The sequence below is a fragment of the Asterias amurensis genome, chromosome 22 (genome assembly GCF_032118995.1).
Source record: "Asterias amurensis chromosome 22, ASM3211899v1".
Classification (NCBI taxonomy): Eukaryota; Metazoa; Echinodermata; class Asteroidea; order Forcipulatida; family Asteriidae; genus Asterias; species Asterias amurensis.
Window position 1 is genome coordinate 12,781,165 of NC_092669.1, and position 19,659 is coordinate 12,800,823.

The 19,659-nt window shown below is 37.3% G+C and overlaps 1 protein-coding gene across 2 annotated transcripts in view; it reads right to left on the reverse strand.

The window, feature by feature from the left end:
- Positions 1 to 19,659, reverse strand: part of LOC139953619 (transcription factor SOX-5-like) — an 83,842-nt gene that overhangs the window by 38,101 nt on the left and 26,082 nt on the right. Inside the window, exon 1 of one of the 2 annotated variants that reach the window (XM_071953097.1) lies at positions 14,593 to 15,040. The exons of the other annotated variant lie outside the window; for it this stretch is intronic. Coding sequence (XP_071809198.1) covers positions 14,593 to 14,651 — 59 coding nt within the window. The 5' untranslated portion in view covers positions 14,652 to 15,040. Of the gene's footprint in view, positions 1 to 14,592; positions 15,041 to 19,659 lie in introns of those variants that run through there. 2 annotated transcript variants of the gene reach the window in all.

Here is a 19,659-nt window from a genome sequence, read left to right on the forward strand (position 1 = left end):
AAAGATCGTCTCATATATTTCAATAATTACATAATTAGTTATTGTGTGAGGCAGGGGTTGTTTCTGCTGCTTGGGAAAACACAATATGTCTTGAGTTGATGATGTTCAGTGACTGGGTCTTCTTCATCATATTCTTTGAGTTTAATCTCAAAATTATATATTTCAATGTTAATAAGAATTAGTCATTGTGAGCGGCAGGGTTTGTTTCTACTGCTTGTGGAAAACACAATGTCTTGAGCTTTGGTTGTTCAGTGACAAAGATCGTCTCATGTATTTAAATAATTAAATGATTAGTTATTGTGTGAGGCAGGGGTTGTCAAGGGAAAACACAATGTCTTGAGCTTTGGTTGTTCAGTGACAAAGATCGTCTCATATATTTCAATAATTACATAATTAGTTATTGTGAGAGGCAGGGGTTGTTTCTTCTGCTTGGGAAAACACAATTTGTCTTGAGTTGATGATGTTCAGTGACTGGGTCTTCTTCATCATATTCTTTGAGTTTAATCTCAAAATTATCTATTTCAATGTTTATAAGAATTAGTTATTGTGAGAGGCAGGGTTTGTTTCTACTGCTTGTGGAAAACACAATGTCTTGAGCTTTGGTTGTTCAGTGACAAAGATCGTCTCATATATTTCAATAATTACATAATTAGTAATAATTACATAATTAGTTATTGTGTGAGGCAGGGGTTGTTAAGGGAAAACACAATGTCTTGAGCTTTGGTTGTTCAGTGACAAAGATCGTCTCATATATTTCAATAATTACATAATTAATTAGTTATTGTGTGAGGCAGGGGTTGTTAAGGGAAAACACAATGTCTTGAACTTTGGTTGTTCTGTGACAAAGATCGTCTCATATATTTCAATAATTACATAATTAATTAGTTATTGTGTGAGGCAGGGGTTGTTAAGGGAAAACACAATGTCTTGAACTTTGGTTGTTCAGTGACAAAGATCGTCTCATGTATTTGAATAATTGTTATTGTGAGAGGGTTGTTTCTTCTGCTAGGGAAAACACAATATGTCTTGAGTTTCGGATGTTCACTGACTCAGTGACTGGGTCTTCTTAATTGTAATCTTTAAGTTTAATCTCAAAAATTATATATTTCAAGAGTTATAGTAACTGCATGTACTGCATGGGATTATGTTTATTGGCAAACATCGTCTCATATTTTAATAATTATAACAAGTGATTGTGTGAGCAAGTTTTTTTTCTATAATTAATGTACTCATACAGTAAAAAGAACCTTTGAAAATTTCATTCCAAAATACTCTTTAAAAAAATCTTATTTATTTCAGAGAGTGATAAGTACTATTTTTAGGACACAAAAGTCAACACACAATTTGAAGATAGTGTTGGTATGAAAGCTTCCTTTTAAAATATTACTTGGTGAGGTGCTGTAGTTTTTGAAAAAAGTCACACAAATTATTTTAGCATGTAAAATGTATTTTCGTGACATTGTTTGACTCATTTCTAATATTTTAAGGTAAGCTTTCTTCTACCAATGGTGTCAGTTTAATGTAAATCTGTGGAATTATGTTTTGTGTTACAAAAAGTGACAAACCCTTTAACGCGCTGAGCATAGAACAATGCTTCTTTCCCATGATCACAACGCACTATAACCCATTACTATAATACATTCTACCTTGCATTGTTCAGAGCTAATAATAATATGACCTCAGAACCATTCGACCTTCACTAAACCCTCAACCAGTATCCCATATTGATCGTGATCATAACTCTGACAATCCGACAGCTCAGATTTTTCTAACAGTTGGCCATTTTTGATTTGAGTTTCTCCGAAGGCACAACGGAGACACCAGCATTATGGATTAAAGGATACATCAACAGCTTGTCCAAACAATACAGTTATTTGTCCGACAATGGCTGAGCATTCGTGGACCGATAACTCAAGAAACAAAAGCCCCTTTCACACTACGCTCTAATCCAGAAAATCTCATTGTTAAAGGGATTCACTCATTTCAGAATTGGTAAAAAAAATCATCTAAGATCACAAATTTACATAAAACTTACACGGTCAAATGATAATATAGTAGAAAATGTTGAGAGTTTAAATATTTCTGTCTGATACAGTGGTAACACACATCGGTGTATGGGTAAAAACCAAAATTAATATTCCTGTCTGTAATGTCATATTTTATGAGAAATAATAAAACAATTCTTTTTTTAGTTTATCACTGCGACAATAATGTTGCTTTAAAGACAAAGTGGAACTGTAAATTATCATTCAAGTCTGCAAAAGGGGCTCTATAAAAATCATACCAGCACAATCCTCTAGAAAAAAAATATTTGCACATAAAATACAGTCAGACAAATATGGAATTTGAAAGCCCTCATAATCACAGTTGTTTATTTTGATTGTCACAATAAAAATAAGCTCAGTAAAAGGTACACATGCCTGAAATCTACGACAAAATGGTTGAATATTCTCACTTTCCGTCCGCACTTTGCGCATTTTGGTCTGCACTCTGCGCGTATGGTCCCATATTCCTTGCGCATTGGCCCGATACCCTAGCATGTGCATAGGAAACACCATGTGTACCTTTCAACCACAACACCCTAGTCCTGTTCTACAAAATATTCAATGAACCCTGGGGTCGATTTCACAAAGAGTTAGGACAAAACCTAGCTTAGGACTAGTCCTAGGAGATATACAAGTTGCATGGATAGTCCTAAGTTAGAAAGAGTAACTGGTCCTAACTCGAGATAAGACTAGTCCTAACTCTTTGTGAAATCCACCCCAGGACTATATGCTTCATTTTTGAAAGGGCAAGGTCGACAAGGCATTTTCTCCTTGGTAAAGGGCACCATATGGGGAAATTGTAACTACAAGTACTTCAGCATTTCAAGGGCACCAAGGCAATGACCAGGGGGCACCAAGGCAATGACCAGGGGGCATGGAGGCAATTCCCTCCATGAAGTATTATGCCTGTAAATGTTCAATGATGTATGCTTCGTATTTGAAAGGGCAAGGGCACAAGGGCATTTTCTCCTTGGTTAATTCTAGGAAATTGTAAATCTATACTAGGGCATTTCAAGGACACCAAGGCAATGACCAGGGGCATGGAGGCAATGGTCATCGGTGCCTCCATAAAGTATCAGTTTCTACTGGAGCATTTCAAGGGCACCAAGGCAATGACCAGGGGGGCATGGAGGCAATCGCCTTTGTTGCCTCCATGAAGTATCAGTTTCTACTGTCAGCATTTCAAGGGCACCAAGGCAATGACCAGAGGGAATGAGGCAATTGCCTTCATTGCCTCCATGAAGTATCTGTTTCTACTGTCAGCATTTTAAGGGCACCAAGGCAATGACCAGGGGGCACGGAAGCAATCGCCTCTGCTGCCTCCATGAGGCAATCGCCTCCGTTGCCTCCATGAAATATCAGGTCTGGTTATTCAATGATTGAGCCATATGTTGAACAGTCATCAGCCCATCCCCAATGGGTTCTTACAAGGCCCCCATTATAATATTCCTTCACTCCAGTCCACTAAGGTATAATAATCAAGCTTTATGGTATCTTCTAACAATTCATTATAAAAAAAAAATAAAGCACTGCACACTAACATAGCAGCCACTTGCACCATTCTTGGCCACATCAAAAATGTGATGCGTTTCTTCATAATATTGTGCTCAGAAGCAATTTTATTTGTGAGTTCTTTAGAGTTCTGAATCACAACGGAGAGCCTCTGAGACTAACCGAAAAACTCTGCAGTAGTAGTAAGTTAAAGTAATCCACTAGAATAACCTCCAGTAAACATTTTTATTCATTTGATTTAGCTTAAATTACTTATCAGTTTTAATCTGAAATCTCACCGATTACAAAGTTCATACCCGTAATAACCTTCCAAAAATTATTTCAGCCAGGAAATGTACTATTTAGGAAAGATATCAGTTTTAAGTTTACTCTTTTAAAAATATAACACAAGAAGAATCATGGGGGAGACTGTTCCAAAGTTCTATAAGGAAGTTTGTACAAAAACCTTGCACAGGGCACCGCAGCAAAAGTACAGGGCACCACGGCAAAAGCACAGGGCACCACGGCAAAAGCACAGGGCACCACAGCAAAAGCACAGGGCACCACGGCAAAAGCACAGGGCACCGCAGCAAAAGCACAGGGCACCGCAGCAAAAGCACAGGGCACCACAGCAAAAGCACAGGGCACCACGGCAAAAGCACAGGGCACCGCAGCAAAAGCACAGGGCACCACAGCAAAAGTACAAGACACCACGGCATGTGCTGTGGGTACCGTGGGTTATTTCAAGATTGTTTGTCCCGATGTGACCTTGAACGTGAAGTCTAAGGCCACAACATGGTACCTGACAGACTGTAATGAGCGTCAATTGAAATAAGGGGGGTTGCAGAGAGGGGGGGGGGGGTAGCGGAGACTCTATGCGTGTATAAAGCGTGCAGATCATTAGAAGTAGAGGAAAGAAAGTGACAAGTAAGGAAGGGGTTTGTTTAAAGACTGTGGTTAGTTGACCGTATCTAGGAATCACACGCACACATGATTCATCTCCACTACTTATTACTTCCAACATAAATAAACGTAGCGGCCGTCAGACCACAGAACATTGAAATTATAGAAACTTTCACAAATAATTTTTTGTCTGACTTCTTGTCATATTTTCTTGGCAAAATATTTTCAAAGTGATTCATCTCAAATTCGTATTACTTATAACATAAATAACGACAACGCAGCGTCAAATTATTATAAATATTTCAAATTATTATAGAAACTTTAAGCGAGAAGTTTGAGTCTAACTTCTTGTCAATATGTCTTCCTGTCAAAATATTTTCAAATGATTTGGTGTTGAATAAAGAAAAATTGACTTGAGTGAGACTTGGACCAACGACTTCCGAATTAACGCGCCGGCGCTCTACCAACTATTTCACCTCAAAGTTATAGGCCTACAGTTATGTAAAACAGTTTTTATGCCCCAATAGGATTCAAACAATCAAACAGTTAAAAAAAGCAATTTAAGTATATTTGCCTTTAATTTCCTTCAAGATGTGTAAATTCTTACTCTTTTTAATTTAAACTTCATGCATTACAGTCCAGGGATGCAGAATGAATATTAAATAAACCATGAATAATAATAATAACAATAGATAACATTATTAAAATCATTCCAATAAATATTGTAAGAGTCCCTCCACCCACGTAATAGGTCTCAAACTAAAAATATACATTTTATCGTTAGAGCCGTTCCGTTTAAATTAAAAATCTACGGCTTAATTACCTGTGCACACCCCCTTGTTTCAAGTCTCTCATTTCATCCTCAGACGAATAAGTTAAGACAACTTATTATAAAGCCATGAATGACAAGTAGTTCCCAAAGTCTTAAATTTAGATGCTTGTGTAAATGAAATCGATGAATCTTTAAATTGTCCAAAAGTACGATGGGTACGATAATCTCTGATGAGTGGCTTTAGGGATTGGTTTTTTTTTAGTCTTCTTCTCCTTTTGAAAGCTAAGAACAATTATGCAAATGGTATTACTTAGAGAGCTGGTGGATTAGAAGGTACAAATGACAATTAATGAATCTTAAATAAAACAGGGAATGTTTTGTAACAGAAAAATAAGATCTTGATTTATAAAAACTTTGTGTGTGTCGCTGTTTTAATTTATGTTTGCATAATGTTTGTTAATAGAGTTAGTGCCTGGATGGTTATCTAATGGGGGCGGAGCCAGAGTCTTGTCGGGGTAGGGGGTCATCTTCTACCAGGCTAAAGAGCCAGTTATTAAGCGTGTCATTAAATAAGAAGAGTTTGGTTTGTTTCTACTGATGTGGGAAGGGGGAGGGGGAGGGACCTACACCACCAGCACCCCCTCCCACACTAAGTCCTCAAATAATTACACATGCCTAAGATATTTCAATTGAAACAAAGTCACTTTATATTCATAAATTGATTAGCAAGTAACACAAACAAGGCGTACCCACCCACTGAAGAATGAAATCAAACTACGGTACAGGTTTTTATTTTGTAACAAATTCAAATATCAACAAAGAGACAGATAGCTCAGTTGGTAGAACACCAGCACATTATTCAAGAAGGTTCTTGGTTCAAATCCCGCTCCACTCTGTTTGTCTTTCTTCAACCCTTAACAATTGTTTTAATTTACCCACTCAGTTTCCCTTCTGCAGTGTTCCTTGATGAATGGAAATTTACAGAGATCACAGGAATTTATGTTGGAATGTGTTTAGCATACTGTCACAAAAGTCGAAACGTTTTGCCGCTAAGCCAATACGCGCACATTTCGATGACACGCCACCACAAAATGACGGCACCGATTGTAACATGACAGCCAGGCCTGTATGCTTCGTTTTTAAAAAGGGCAAGGGCACCAAGGCATTTTCTCCCTGGTAAAGGGCACCCTGTAAGGAAATTGTAAATATCTACTGGAGCATTTCAAGGGCACCAAGGCAATGACCAGAGGGCATGGAGGCAATCGCCTTTGCTGCCTCCATGAAGTATCAGTTTCTACTGGAGCATTTCAAGGGCACCAAGGCAATGACCAGGGGGCATGGAGGCAATCGCCTTCGTTGCCTCCATGAAGTATCAGTTTCTACTGGAGCATTTCAAGGGCACCAAGGCAATGACCAGGGGGCATGGAGGCAATCGCCTTCGTTGCCTCTATGAAGTATCAGTTTCTACTGGAGCATTTCAAGGGCACCAAGGCAATGACCAGGGGGCATGGAGGCAATCGCCTTCGTTGCCTCCATGAAGTATCAGTTTCTACTGGAGCATTTCAAGGGCACCAAGGCAATGACCAGGGGGCATGGAGGCAATTGCCTTTGTTGCCTCCGTGAAGTATCAGGCCTGAGTTAGACTGAGTTACAATGCATTACTCTATACACATACGGTCATGATCATAACGACATAGCCCCTTTAAAACAGAATGGTTTGTATAATGGTCAATCTACTTCAATAGGACACACTTCTTAAAGGGGAAAGTACATTATCCAATCCTTTAATTTTAAACAAACATACGACACAAACAACATGTCATGTTTACATTATGAGAACATCTGCAAATTTAGTGATTGTTTTAGTAAAAACAAGCATTTATATTTTGTCATGGATTTTCTGTCAGTTTATATCGGCATATAATAATGATATGCGGGAAACAGAATAAAGAACAATGAGTTCACGAATATTCAAATGAATCAGACGGTATTTCAGATGGAATTAATTAGCTGGAAAGTGGTACAGTTTTGATAATTTTGACTTTGTTTTGAAATATTAAAAAATTTAGACAAACATTAATTAACCATTATACAAAATAAAATGTATTTCCAATTAAATTCAAAGCACAATGGAGAAGTAATTCGGGCAGATCTCTTCACATCCTTGAACAATATGTAATTGTCTCTTATTTTTCCCCCAAGCATAACCATATCAAGTGTCGGATATTAAAATAACAACAAATTAGAGACGAAAGTTCCTTGACTCACAGTATTTTGTTTCTCATTTTGGAAATACTGAGGAATTGCTAAGCGTACACGGCCGATAAAAAAATCAACAATCGGAGATATTAAAAATGCAAGAGGCATTCATCGCAGCAAGATACAAACCCCACAGCGCCCCACTGCAAATTAATTATTCGTAGAGCAGAAGGGCTAGGCCCAAATGGACCTACAGTCACAATGATTTGTGATGGCAGAATGGCATTGTAGTTGCATGAACACACTCAGAGTGTACTGAGTTAATGAATAATGCACGAAGGAGGTAGGTTGGAAACTACAATACAGCTGATCAGAGAGCGGTGCTCACACTGCGGCTCGTGTCCTAATACATAAGAAAAAAGGAACGGCGTTGATGTTTGGGCATGGGGCCGGGGCGAGGGTACCGACTGACCATTCATTAAGAGAGCGAGATGATCAGATTAAACTAGGGTTGAGGAATATTTCCACTTCATTTAGAGATGAGATTTTTAATTGAATTCATATCGTGAAGCGTTTGAGATTAAGCAAATGACTTGACCGCAAGTCTGGATTTTTTAAATGCACATCAATTAGCGGACAAAATCCTAACGGATTCTTCCTCATCCGTTCGACACAGCATTATACATCTTATCACTAAATTCGTAGACTTAAATTTTTGAAGAAACCGTTAATTACAAACCGAAAAAAGAAATTGAAAAGATTGATAAATATTTATGATGAAAGTAACAACGTGGGCTTTGACTGAAATTAATCAGTCTAATTTAAAAGCAAGATTTAGCAAAAGGCGATTAATAAATTAGCTTTTATTTTAATATGTTTTGCATAATTATTTTCAAAATCTGTAAAAATAGTAACAGAGACTGCACAAGATGTCAAGTTTGGGAACTTTTTTAAACTGTCTCAGCAATGCTTGATTTTGTGCTCGTCTTTGAAAGTTTTTGTTTCATAGATTTATAAAAATTAAATTTTTTCTCTGAGCTTAAAGTGAAGATACTTTACGGTAGCTTATAATCTTATCTTACATCATGTATTCCTTAGTCTTTGTACAAAAATTGGACGTTTGTTTGAGGTACAACGGCTGATTCTACTTGTTCAAATGGTTTTTTTTTTTTTGGGGGGGGGGGCCTATCAAACCAGAAATCAGAACAAATTAGGAAGAATATCCTTACTGCTTTTTTAAAGGCAGTGGACACTATTGGTTATTACTCAAAATAATTATTAGCATAAAACCTTATAAAACATTGTGATAAACGGCTCCCTCTGAAGTGACATAGTTTTCGAGGAAGAAGTCATTTTCCACGAATTTAATTTCAAGACCTCAGATTTAGAATTTGAGGTCTCGAAATCAAGCATCTGAAAGCACACAACTTCGTAGACAAGGGTTTTTTTTCTTTCATAGTTATCTCGCAACTCCGACAACCAATCAAGCTCAAATTTCCACACATTTGTTATGTTATGCATATGTTGAGATACACTAAGTGAGAAGACTGGTCTTTGACAATTACCAATAGTGTCCAATGTCTTTAAGGTAATTAAAACTGTCATCAACCTTCCCTTTAAAGCTAAAGTATATTCACCCTTGGGTTGTAACACATGAGGTGTTTGTCTGAGGCCAGTAACCAAAGGTTGGTTTGTTTCATCCTCCAAACTTAAAGGCACTGGCCACTACTTGGAATTACTCAAAATAGCATGAAAACTGACTTGGTACTGAGTAGTGGAAAGCTGTTGATAGTTGATCATTATAAGAAAGGCTACCTTTAAAGAAACAATTTCTAAAACCAGATAACACTTTTTTTGCTTTCTTTTGCCATTTTTCTTCTAATCTTCCTGCGGTGCCTGGATTTCCCCCACTGCTTTGCCCGAATTTGGGATTGCAATTTCTCTCACTGTCCCACTGGATTCTACACGGGTTAAGTCCACACAACATCACAAGCCAGACATCGGACATTCACAACAGACATCAAATATTTGCTCGGAATGTCCCGGTCCAGAAGCTAAACCAATAACAACATGGATTTCCTAAGTGTCCTTCAATGATACAACAAAGAACTTCATTGTTCCCTTTCTTCTTAAGTTGATAAAAAGTTTCCCAACTTTTCCAACCTACAACAAACCCCTCTGCCAAGTACAACAGTAAATCCCCCAATCTCAACCACTGATCCCTTAAGACCTGACATTCCTGAGGGTTTACTGTTCCTTGTCTTCTAAGAATAGACTCATTGTTTTGCTGCATGGTTCTGATCTTAAAGGCACTGGACATGCTTGGTAATTGTCAAAGACCAGTCTTCTCACTTGGTGTATAGATCCCAACATCCTTTAGTTACCCAGCCCAGCCCATGGATGGACCATGGACAGACAAATGACAGACAAGGGTCTAAATGAAAAGACAGCACATAAAGGGGTGGAGGCAGTGGACACAATTGGTACTCAAAATAATTATTAGCATAAAACTTTGTACTTGGTAACAAGTAATGGGGAGCTGTTAGTAGTATAAAATATTATACCGCTCCCTCTGAAGTGATGTAAAACATTAAACCGCTAGTTCTGAAGTGATGTAATTTTCGAGAAAGAAGTAATTTTCCAGGAGCTTGATTTCGAGACCTCAGAATTAGATTTTGAGGTCTCGAAATCAAGCATCTGAAAGCCCACAAATTTGTGTGACAAGGGTGTTTTTTCTTTCAATTCATTATTATCTCGCAACTTCGACAACCAATTGAAATAGAATTTTCACAGGTTTATTATTTTATGCATGTTGAGATACACCACGTGAGAAGACTGGTCTCTGACAATAACCCAAGGTGTCCAGTGTCTTTAAGCTAGATAAATCTCTTTCTCCATGTATTTTCATTGCAAAATGGAAAAACGTAACCTTACAAGTCTGAATACTAAACAACCAGCGAACATAACTTTTTATCTGTGCGGCTCATTACCTCCCATATTGTCTGTCCCCTCTGTCCTGACCCCAAGGCCCTACCCTCTAAGACTCTGTTATTGCTGCCACCACAGCCAGGGTACTTCCACATACCAAGCTTCCCTCTTTCACAAACAATAGACCTACACTACACTGTCTTTTTGTTGCAAGGGCCTCCAGAAAGACTTTGTGTCTTTCCTTTGTCCTAAAAATATCTTTAGAAATCTTCAAGAGAATTGAAGTCTCGTAGTTTTTTCTCTTCACTTGTTCTGAACATACTTTTTGGGTCACTCTGCTGTTTTTTGTTTTCGTCTTATTCTGTTTACGGAGATGACGCGTGCATTAGAAGTTTATTTTATTATTATTACTATTAATATTAGAAACACCACGTCAATCTAAAAAAAAAAATGCAATCATTGTTATCATTATTATATAAAGTTCTTACTTTAGACTAGTCCTATGACTATTTATGGGTTATGAAAAACATAAGGCTGGTCCTAGTTTACGTAGTCGTCCTAGTCGCCGAAGACTAGTCTTAAACTCTTTGTGAAATCCACCCCTGGACACGTTTGGTAACTGCATAAAATAACAAACCTGTGAAAGTTTGGACTTAATCGGTCATCAAAGTTGCAAGAAATAATGAAATAAAAAACACCCTTGTTGCATTACTTTGTGCGTCTAGATGCATAACAAAAGGCTTCAGCTGAAGTCTTTTATTATTTGAGTGAGAAATTACCTCTTTCTCAAAAAACACTTTACTTCAGAGGGAGCCGTTCATCACAATGTTTTACACTATCAACAGATCTCCATTGCTCAGTACCAAGAAAGTTTTTATGCTAACAATTATTTTGAGTAATTACCAATAGTATTCAGTGCCTTTGAAGTTCTTGGTCATTAAGTATTAATCAAGGTTGTTACTTAAAGACACTAGACACTATTGGTAATTATCAAAGACCAGTCTCACTTGGTGTATCTCAACATATTCACAAAATAACTAACCCTGTGAAAATTTGAGTTCAATTGGTTGTCGAAGTTGCGATATAATAATGAAAGAAAAAACACCCTTGTCACATGTAGTTGTGTGCTTTCAGATGCTTGATTTTGAGACCTCAAATTCTAAATCTGAGGTCTCAAAATCAAATTCATGGAAAATTACTTCTTTCTCGAAAACTACTCCACTTCAGAGTAAGCCGTTTCTCACAATGTTTTATACTACCAACCTCTCCCCATTACTCATTACCAAGTAAGGTTTTTATGATAATACATATTTTGAGTAATTACCAATAGTGTCCACTGCCTTTAAAACATTGTCCAGTTTTTCAAAATAACCTCTTCCTATTTTTTAATGTTTTCTCAATTACACTCCGATCTTTTTTACGAGAAAAACTTATTTCTGGGTATCTTAGAACTAGAAACACAATTGGTTTATATTTCAAGGTGACTTTTAAGTCCAAGCTTGGAAAACAAAATGATTTAATCATATTTCATGACGGAGACTAGATTATTTTGGTTGATACGGGACACCAGACTAGAGAGGAGCCAACTGTGAACCCAGTCAGGTGCCATAAACGGTCAGGCGCCCAATACGGTCAATTTCATTCATTTCTTCCTTATCAGCAGAATCTGAATAAAGTTCAACAATGTTGATTGTGTGGAGAAATTTAGCTCAATTTTCTTTTGTTGGGTGGATTTACAGAAATGTTCAAGTCCTCCCGGATCTTCTCTGCGCTTTTGTCAAACTGAAAAGACTTTATCAACAAAAATTTCCAGAAGTTTGATGGATTTAGTCCTGCACAGCCAAACCAACCAAGCTTAGCATGAGGCCAGGTATACCAATCTTTACCAGGGTCTGAGTTTGATGATCGTTCAGTACTGCACATCCAAACAAACCACGATGCTTAACATGAAAGTCATACAAATCTTATCAGAGTCTGAAAAACCTTCCCCTTGTTTTGGTTGAGTTTGATGGACTCAACTTTACTTAGCCAAACAACGGAAAAAGTAAACGATTTTTCATATTATGTTTAAAAAATGTTGTCACTAACCTTAACGTCAGCTAACATTTAAACTGCGTCGTTCATTTATTAAATGCACTTATAAAGTTAGAATGTTGACGCTTTCTAAGTCCGAGAAGATTACTGTTTTACGACGATGATATTTTGTGGAAATTCTTCAATCCAGTTCAATATAGTTTCCACACCTCAAACCCCGCCGCTAAATTAATCAAATCACTCAAAGAATTTATACTTGCTTCAAAAAATTGTTGTTTTTCATTTCATGAGGTGTGAACAATTAAGCTAGATTGGTGCCTTAATCAAATATAATACCTGTACCGACCGGAGGGGAAATATCCGTAAACGAAGCGGGAACCATACGAGAGAGTCTGGGACTAATTGAATCAATAAACAGTGCAGGGCTGTGGCACACCTTCGTATACACACACACAGGCCCGGTAAATGCAGCGTATTACCAGCTAAATTGTCTTATATTAGGCCATTCGCATAAAATTATTGAATATTTCACTGCGGCATCGCTGTGGAAGGGTTGCATTTAAAGAAAGAGTACGCTCATGGAGTACAGAGTTCATCTTGGCAACATTATTTTATTGCTGTGGGTGCCATGGGCTTTTCATGGCCTGATATGTTTTGATAAATTTATAAATCATGAACTGTGATTTTAAGACCAAATAGAGTCAGAAAATAGCACAGCTTTCTCTAAATCATTCAGCAATTTCTTTTTTAAAACTAAACTGTCAAAGAAAACGGTGTACAGTTCATTTGCTGGATAACTGAAAGGCGTGATCAAGTTCCATTTTTACTCTCTGCAATTTAGTCTTTCATCTCTGCAGAACATTGCAATAAAAGTATCTCTTTTACCATATAAGATTAAAATTGTCTCCCTCCCCCCCCCTCCCCCCCCCCCCCCCCCCTGATTAGACAAAATGTGAAATGGCACTGTGTAGTTTTCGGTGTAAGATGTTTGTGAAAAGTTTGATAAATTTTTGGTACAAACTTTCTGCGTTCAAGAAGTTGTCTCTTATCATCCAATTTTCCTGATACAAAACTTGGAAGTTTGTACTTAACATAAATGTAGTTCTACCAGATGGTTTTTGGATGAAAAAAATGGTAATGAGCACAAAGTCATGATCCAATTGTGTTTCTGTTCGAGTGACTTTCAATACGAAATCACCTATCCACTGAACCAATACACTGTTTCAAATACAAAGGTAGCGTATCCTTACAGACTGTGAAATTGGATACAACTTTAATGCTTGCTATTTGCGCTGTAAATAAACTGCAGCATTGCACAGGGACTGGTAATGTGACGTTGTGATTTGTCATAAACTGACCCAGTTTTCGAGAATACAGTTAAGTTATAAATCTTTTAGAACTAAACAAAATACAATTTGAAACTCAAAACAAAAATAGTAGCCCACTGTATCCCAATGCATTGTGCAGTCAGCAAAACCAATTCACACTAAGTTGTTAAGAATGTTTGTATGCAAAATTTGGTCTTTCTCATAATTTGCCACATCAAACTGATGGAAATTGCCTACCAGCAGGCTGCCTACCAGGACTGCCAGTGCCTACCACTGACTGCCAGTGCCTACCAAAACCAATATAATAAACAGTAATGATTACACCATTTAGATAGCACCTTTTCCTAAAGTTGCAAAGTGCTCAGACTTTCAGAGAATGACAGGAAAAAAACAGCAATGGGAATGAAATAAAAAAACATTGAGGGAAACCATAACTAGGCAAAGCCTGCAGCATTTAGCCAAAGAAAGTCCTGCAAAAAGCCGGTTATCGCCATTTGACTGCCAGTCTCGGCGCCTACCATTGATTGTCAATGCCAACCATTGACTGTCAATTTCATTTCATTGACTGCCAATGAATGCGAACCATAGACTGCCAGTTACTCCAACTGATCGCCAACCAGTGCCTACCAAAGACTGCCAGTGCCATCGACTCCCCCAAGTCAAAGGTGATTTGGGAGTCCGCGAAGGGACGCTTGGACTACTGTAATTTCTGTACAATTCCAATTTATCTTTCAAAATATTTAAGTATAATTTTACATCATATGATTATGTCAATATCTCAGACCATATGAAAATCAAAGTAAACATTGACAACAATTTGTACGGGTTAATTGCGGATAGGCAATTCCATCTAAAAGGTTATGAAATAAGAAAATTCTGAGCGTATACTTACATTAACATCACTTTTGTCGGTATATGTCCACCATTCAGTTTATCAACAAAAACAACCATGAACCAAATCTCATCTAAAGTAATGGAGTAAAATTGTTATCAGTCTAGTGCGATCACCAAAGCTCCAAATCTCAGATCCATATAACTGTGTAGAAGACTGACTCTCTGGAATGATGTTTTCTCCATCAACCTTTCAATGCCACACCTGTGTTTGTTGTCATCTTTAAGAAACCTCCTCCTCTTCAAGAACATGGGATGCTGCTGCTCCTAAGATGCTGTTCCTAAGATGAGAAACAACTCTCCGTTCCCAAAACAGTGACAGCTGATAGTGTCTATAGAGGGTCAGTCCCGACCTGCCTTGCTGAGTACGTCTTGACAGCACATATGGAGAGCACAAAAACCACACATGGAAAACTGAAAACCTTCACTCTGGATCTCGGAACTCCGGCCCACTGTGTGTGGTTTTTATAATGAAGTGTTCTTAGCTTGAGTAAGATACAGCCCAGGCCTACCTATTGTTAGCACCATATACACACGCAGGAATATTACATAGCTTGCATTGTGTGTGTACTGTACACATGAACACATGCCATTTCATTCAGTGCAGCTCCATTGGTTGTATACCTCATAGTAAAGAAGTCAGCTAACAGCGCCATGCATTATTCATGAGTAGGTATGGCCTATTAGCATATAACTGATTGGGTGGATTTGATTGGCTGTCTGGCACTTCCTCTTGTTTCATGCCCCATTGAGGAAATAGTGCATTGTGGGAGTTGGAATTCCAGGCTATTATGCTGTGGCCTTATTATAAACACAGGCAAGACAGTGTACAGAGTGGGCCGCGACAACAGAAAAACTTGTTATTGGTACAGCTTGGGGAACGATTTCTACTGCAAGGGTCGGGCAGACGCTTATAACATAGCATATCACAAAAACAAGTCTCAGTGGTCTTCACAACAATAAAGGCAACTAAACAATTAAACAGAAGTCCATTTTCATTTTGCAAGGGGTACTTCCATTGCAGAATCTATAGGGGCACTTCCAATGGGGCACTAAGACCATGGCCAAGGGGCAACAGAGGCCATGGTCTGCTCTGTTATAAATAGGGTCAACAAGAAGTTCGTTTATGTCATGTAACATCAAGTCTTACTCATGGAGTATAGCTCATTGTTTTTACCCTTCACTTAATACACCATGGAGGTACTTACACAAAGGAACAGGTGCTACTGTGTGTGGGATGCTATTGTGTTTGTGGTATTTATAGATTTCAAGACTTTAAATCATTCAGAAAGGCAGTAAATCTTAACTCTCTTGTAACAGTAGGTTTGGGGGGGGGGGGCTACAACTTAAAGGAATCTTTCTTTTGTAAAAATTGCTTTTTCGTATAGTTGTGTCATTGTTTTATATTTTGTGTTACACGCTGGTTAAAAGGCTCTTGCATTACGCGCCATATAAATGTCTTGTATTTATAAAAGGAAAAGTGCCCAATTTCAGTAACTCTCATATGTACAACCTCCAGTTCCAATCAACACAACATTGCATTATTATCGAAGTGTGAACATTTCTTAATCAGAATATCCAGCTTTAAAGGGAAGGTATACATCTCGTAATCACTCTTAAAGGGAAATTATGAGATTGTTAATCACCCTTAAAAAAATCTTTTGAAATGACTAGTAATGCGGAGCACACACTTGACCATAGCACAAACTTCCAATCCCTGCTTCTGTAAGCGCCAAATCTTTTCTTGCGACAAGCAGAGTCATGACGTTGGGTCCTGTTCTTTGAATTGTTGTCAAAATTCAAAGTTTGAAAATTATAGATCACTCACTCAACTCAAAAGCTGAATTTTAAAAGAGGCAATGTTTAGACACGATGTACATGCAAAAATGTACAGTACATAAAGTTGAAAAAAATAGAAAACAATAAATGACAATTGCTGGCACTTCACACACGTTGACGCAATATGCTGGTTTTAAATTCTGGCAGAAATTGACCCTCAGAACTATCGGATATTATGCAAACAATTACTTAAGACAAAGCGTGTGATGCCTTAAAATAAAAGATTTTAAGTGTCATGTTCGAAAATAGAGGGAAAAAAAACAACAATTTATGACCTACCAGCATAGCCTTCATCATACATGTAGAAAAAAGCTAATCAAGAAAGAATATTGTATCCTAGAGATTTGGGCAATTAATTCATCTAAAACAAGATTATTTTATTAGGATCTTTCGTGGAATAAGGCTTAAAAAATACAATTTCCTACTCTATTCATCTGCTGGAATACATTTTGTTTTGCACATTTATTTTATTTTTACATTATTTTTGTGTCTGGGTACTTTTCTGAAAGTGGACCTGGGTCACATTCATAAAACTTTTATCTTTAGACCAATGTCAAAAGGGTTCACCCATCAATTTTAAATATCTATAAAAAAAAACGTCATGTTTCCTCAAAATTTACTTGAGGAAATGGATCATCAGCCGGCAAGTAAATCTACGGATATAGGAATTTCTGAAAAGTTCTTAGCCATAATTTAATGTGATTTTTATTATTTGTTGTTTTTTTCTGCTAGAATACGATAAAGAGCTGCATTATTGTTCGGGAATTATGCCATAATTAGTTTAAACAGAATGTTGGGTTGTCTTAATATAACAAAATAAAACAGATGTAAGTTTAATGTAAATCTATGGACATTGTGTTTTGTGTCTTACAAAAAGTACCCAGACCCTTTAAGAATTCCTGAAATAATCTCAACTCCTTAGAAACATGCAGCACCGGTAACCAAATGGGCACTTATTATTCACATCAACAATCTCTACCTTCACAGGTACCCATTTACTCCCGGGTGATGAGAAGCAATTATGGTTATAGCATTAAAGGCACTGGACACTATTGGTAATTGTCAAAGACCAGTCTTCTCACTTGCTGTATCTCAACATGCATAAAATACCAAACCTGTGAAAACTTGAACTCAGCATTGGTCGTCGAAGTTGCGAGAGAATAAAAGGTAAGAAAAACACCATTGTTGCACAAGTTCTGTGCTTTCAGATGCTTGAATTCAAGACCTCAGCTGAGGTCTCAAAAAATATTTTAGTGAGAATTTGCTTCTTTCTCAAAAACTACATTCCTTCAGAGGGAGCTATTTCTTGAAATGTTTTCAACAAGCAAAGCAACATCTCCCCACTGCTCATTACCAAGTAAGTTTTTTTGCTAACAATTATTTTGAGAGAAGTGTCCACTGCTTTTTAAGCATTCCTTAAACAACTCAACCCTCTTTGAGAGAAACTGTTCATTTGATGTTTTTAAAAGTTGTAATGGCGCTTATTTTATTTGTCTAGTTAAAGATTAAGAATTTAATCCCCGTGCAGGGTGTTTAGCGATTGCAGACTCTAACATAACTATTGACATATTAATTGGCAATAATTATGTTGCTTAGGCTCCTCTAACACGTCTATTTAAAACATACAGACTCTCGACACCTGAAAATAAAAAATTACAGGGGGACGAAAAATGCAATTACTTCCAAATCTCTCTCCTGAAAAGATTTTTCTAATAATACACACCCCCTCCAAGGATCGGTGAAAAATGTCGCCGTGGTAACATAAGGTTTATTGTTATATAGAGCTAGCGACCGATGGTTGTTATGCAAATTAGCCTGGGGGATAAAATAGCGGACAATGATAACGGACCGATGGAGTGACGCAAGTACGCTAGTAATAGAACGCTATTGTTTGGGTTTTGAAAGACTTTACTAGCTACTTGGGGAAATGGCTATTTGGAAATGCTTTCTAACAAGCTCGTAGGAAGTTACGAATAATATCGTCAGGGTTTGGGATGTGAGGATGTTTAGTGGGAAAAATGGCCAGTTTGAGTGGTCTCTTGGTTTAATGATCGTTCATCGACGACTTATCCATTAAAGATTGGAGTGGTTTTTACTTCAGAAGGATAAGGGTTTTCAAATGGTTTCAAACACTTAGGGAGGTAACACAGACCACTCGAAAATGAAAGTTTTGAAATGTAAAACATAAATTCTTAAAAATGCAAATATTTTTGACAATGCACATTTTTTTTTTAAATAGGGACCAGCATTTCTGAATTCAGCATAAAGTGAGCTTTTAAACAATATCCAACATTTTGGGTTGCAAATATAACTCAAATATACTGAAGCTGGCACAAGATTTGTTTATGTAATAAGATATCAGATTAAAACTTTGAAATTTTGAAAACATTTGACTTTAATCTTACTATTTCATCCACTATTATTAGAACTTGTTCAATTTTTAATCATTTGAGTTTTTATGAAAATCTCTAAAGAAACCTTTGATTTGCCATCGCAATATGCTATAATCCCGGTCCAGTAAAGATTCTGAGTAACAATAAATCCTGCGATCTTGTGAGTTTTTCTCCCAAGTTCAAAGCCCTACCGTCTGTGATTGCTGAACAGATGTACTCTTACAACATTGTCTTTGCATCCTTAGTCAAAGTCAATTTATTTGGGGTGGCTAAAGGCCCTGTCCAAATTTGTGACTATACGGCTAGATGTAGGTAGGGCATGATAGCTGGGCCCAATTTCATAGAGCTGGTAAGCACACAAATTTGCTTAGCATGAAATTGTTGCCTTGATAAAGACAGGATTACCAATCAAATTTCCACGTGATTTTCAGGATAAGCAAACAATAGCTGAACACCAGTAAAAAGCGATAGAATGCAAGAAATGGAAATTTGGTTGGTAGACCTGTTTTTTTCAAGGAAGAAATTTAGTGCTAAGCAAATTTCCGTGCTTAGCAACTCTATGAAATTGGCACCTGGTCTTGTCAATCAAATCCCCGTCCAGTAAAGATTCCGCGTTACAAGTCGTACGATCTTGAGGATATTTTCCCCAAATTCTAGCTCTGTCAGGATTTACACTCACTCCGGATGGATTAAAACTGCTTAGCTATTTTGTCCGTTTTTTCAGGAAGAGCAAACATCCAACGTTACTCCATTTTCATCAAAAGAAACACTCGGAATTTTTAAGGCTTAATACCGCGGCTGACTTAAATACGAAGCATGCTACTTCAAACAATGTG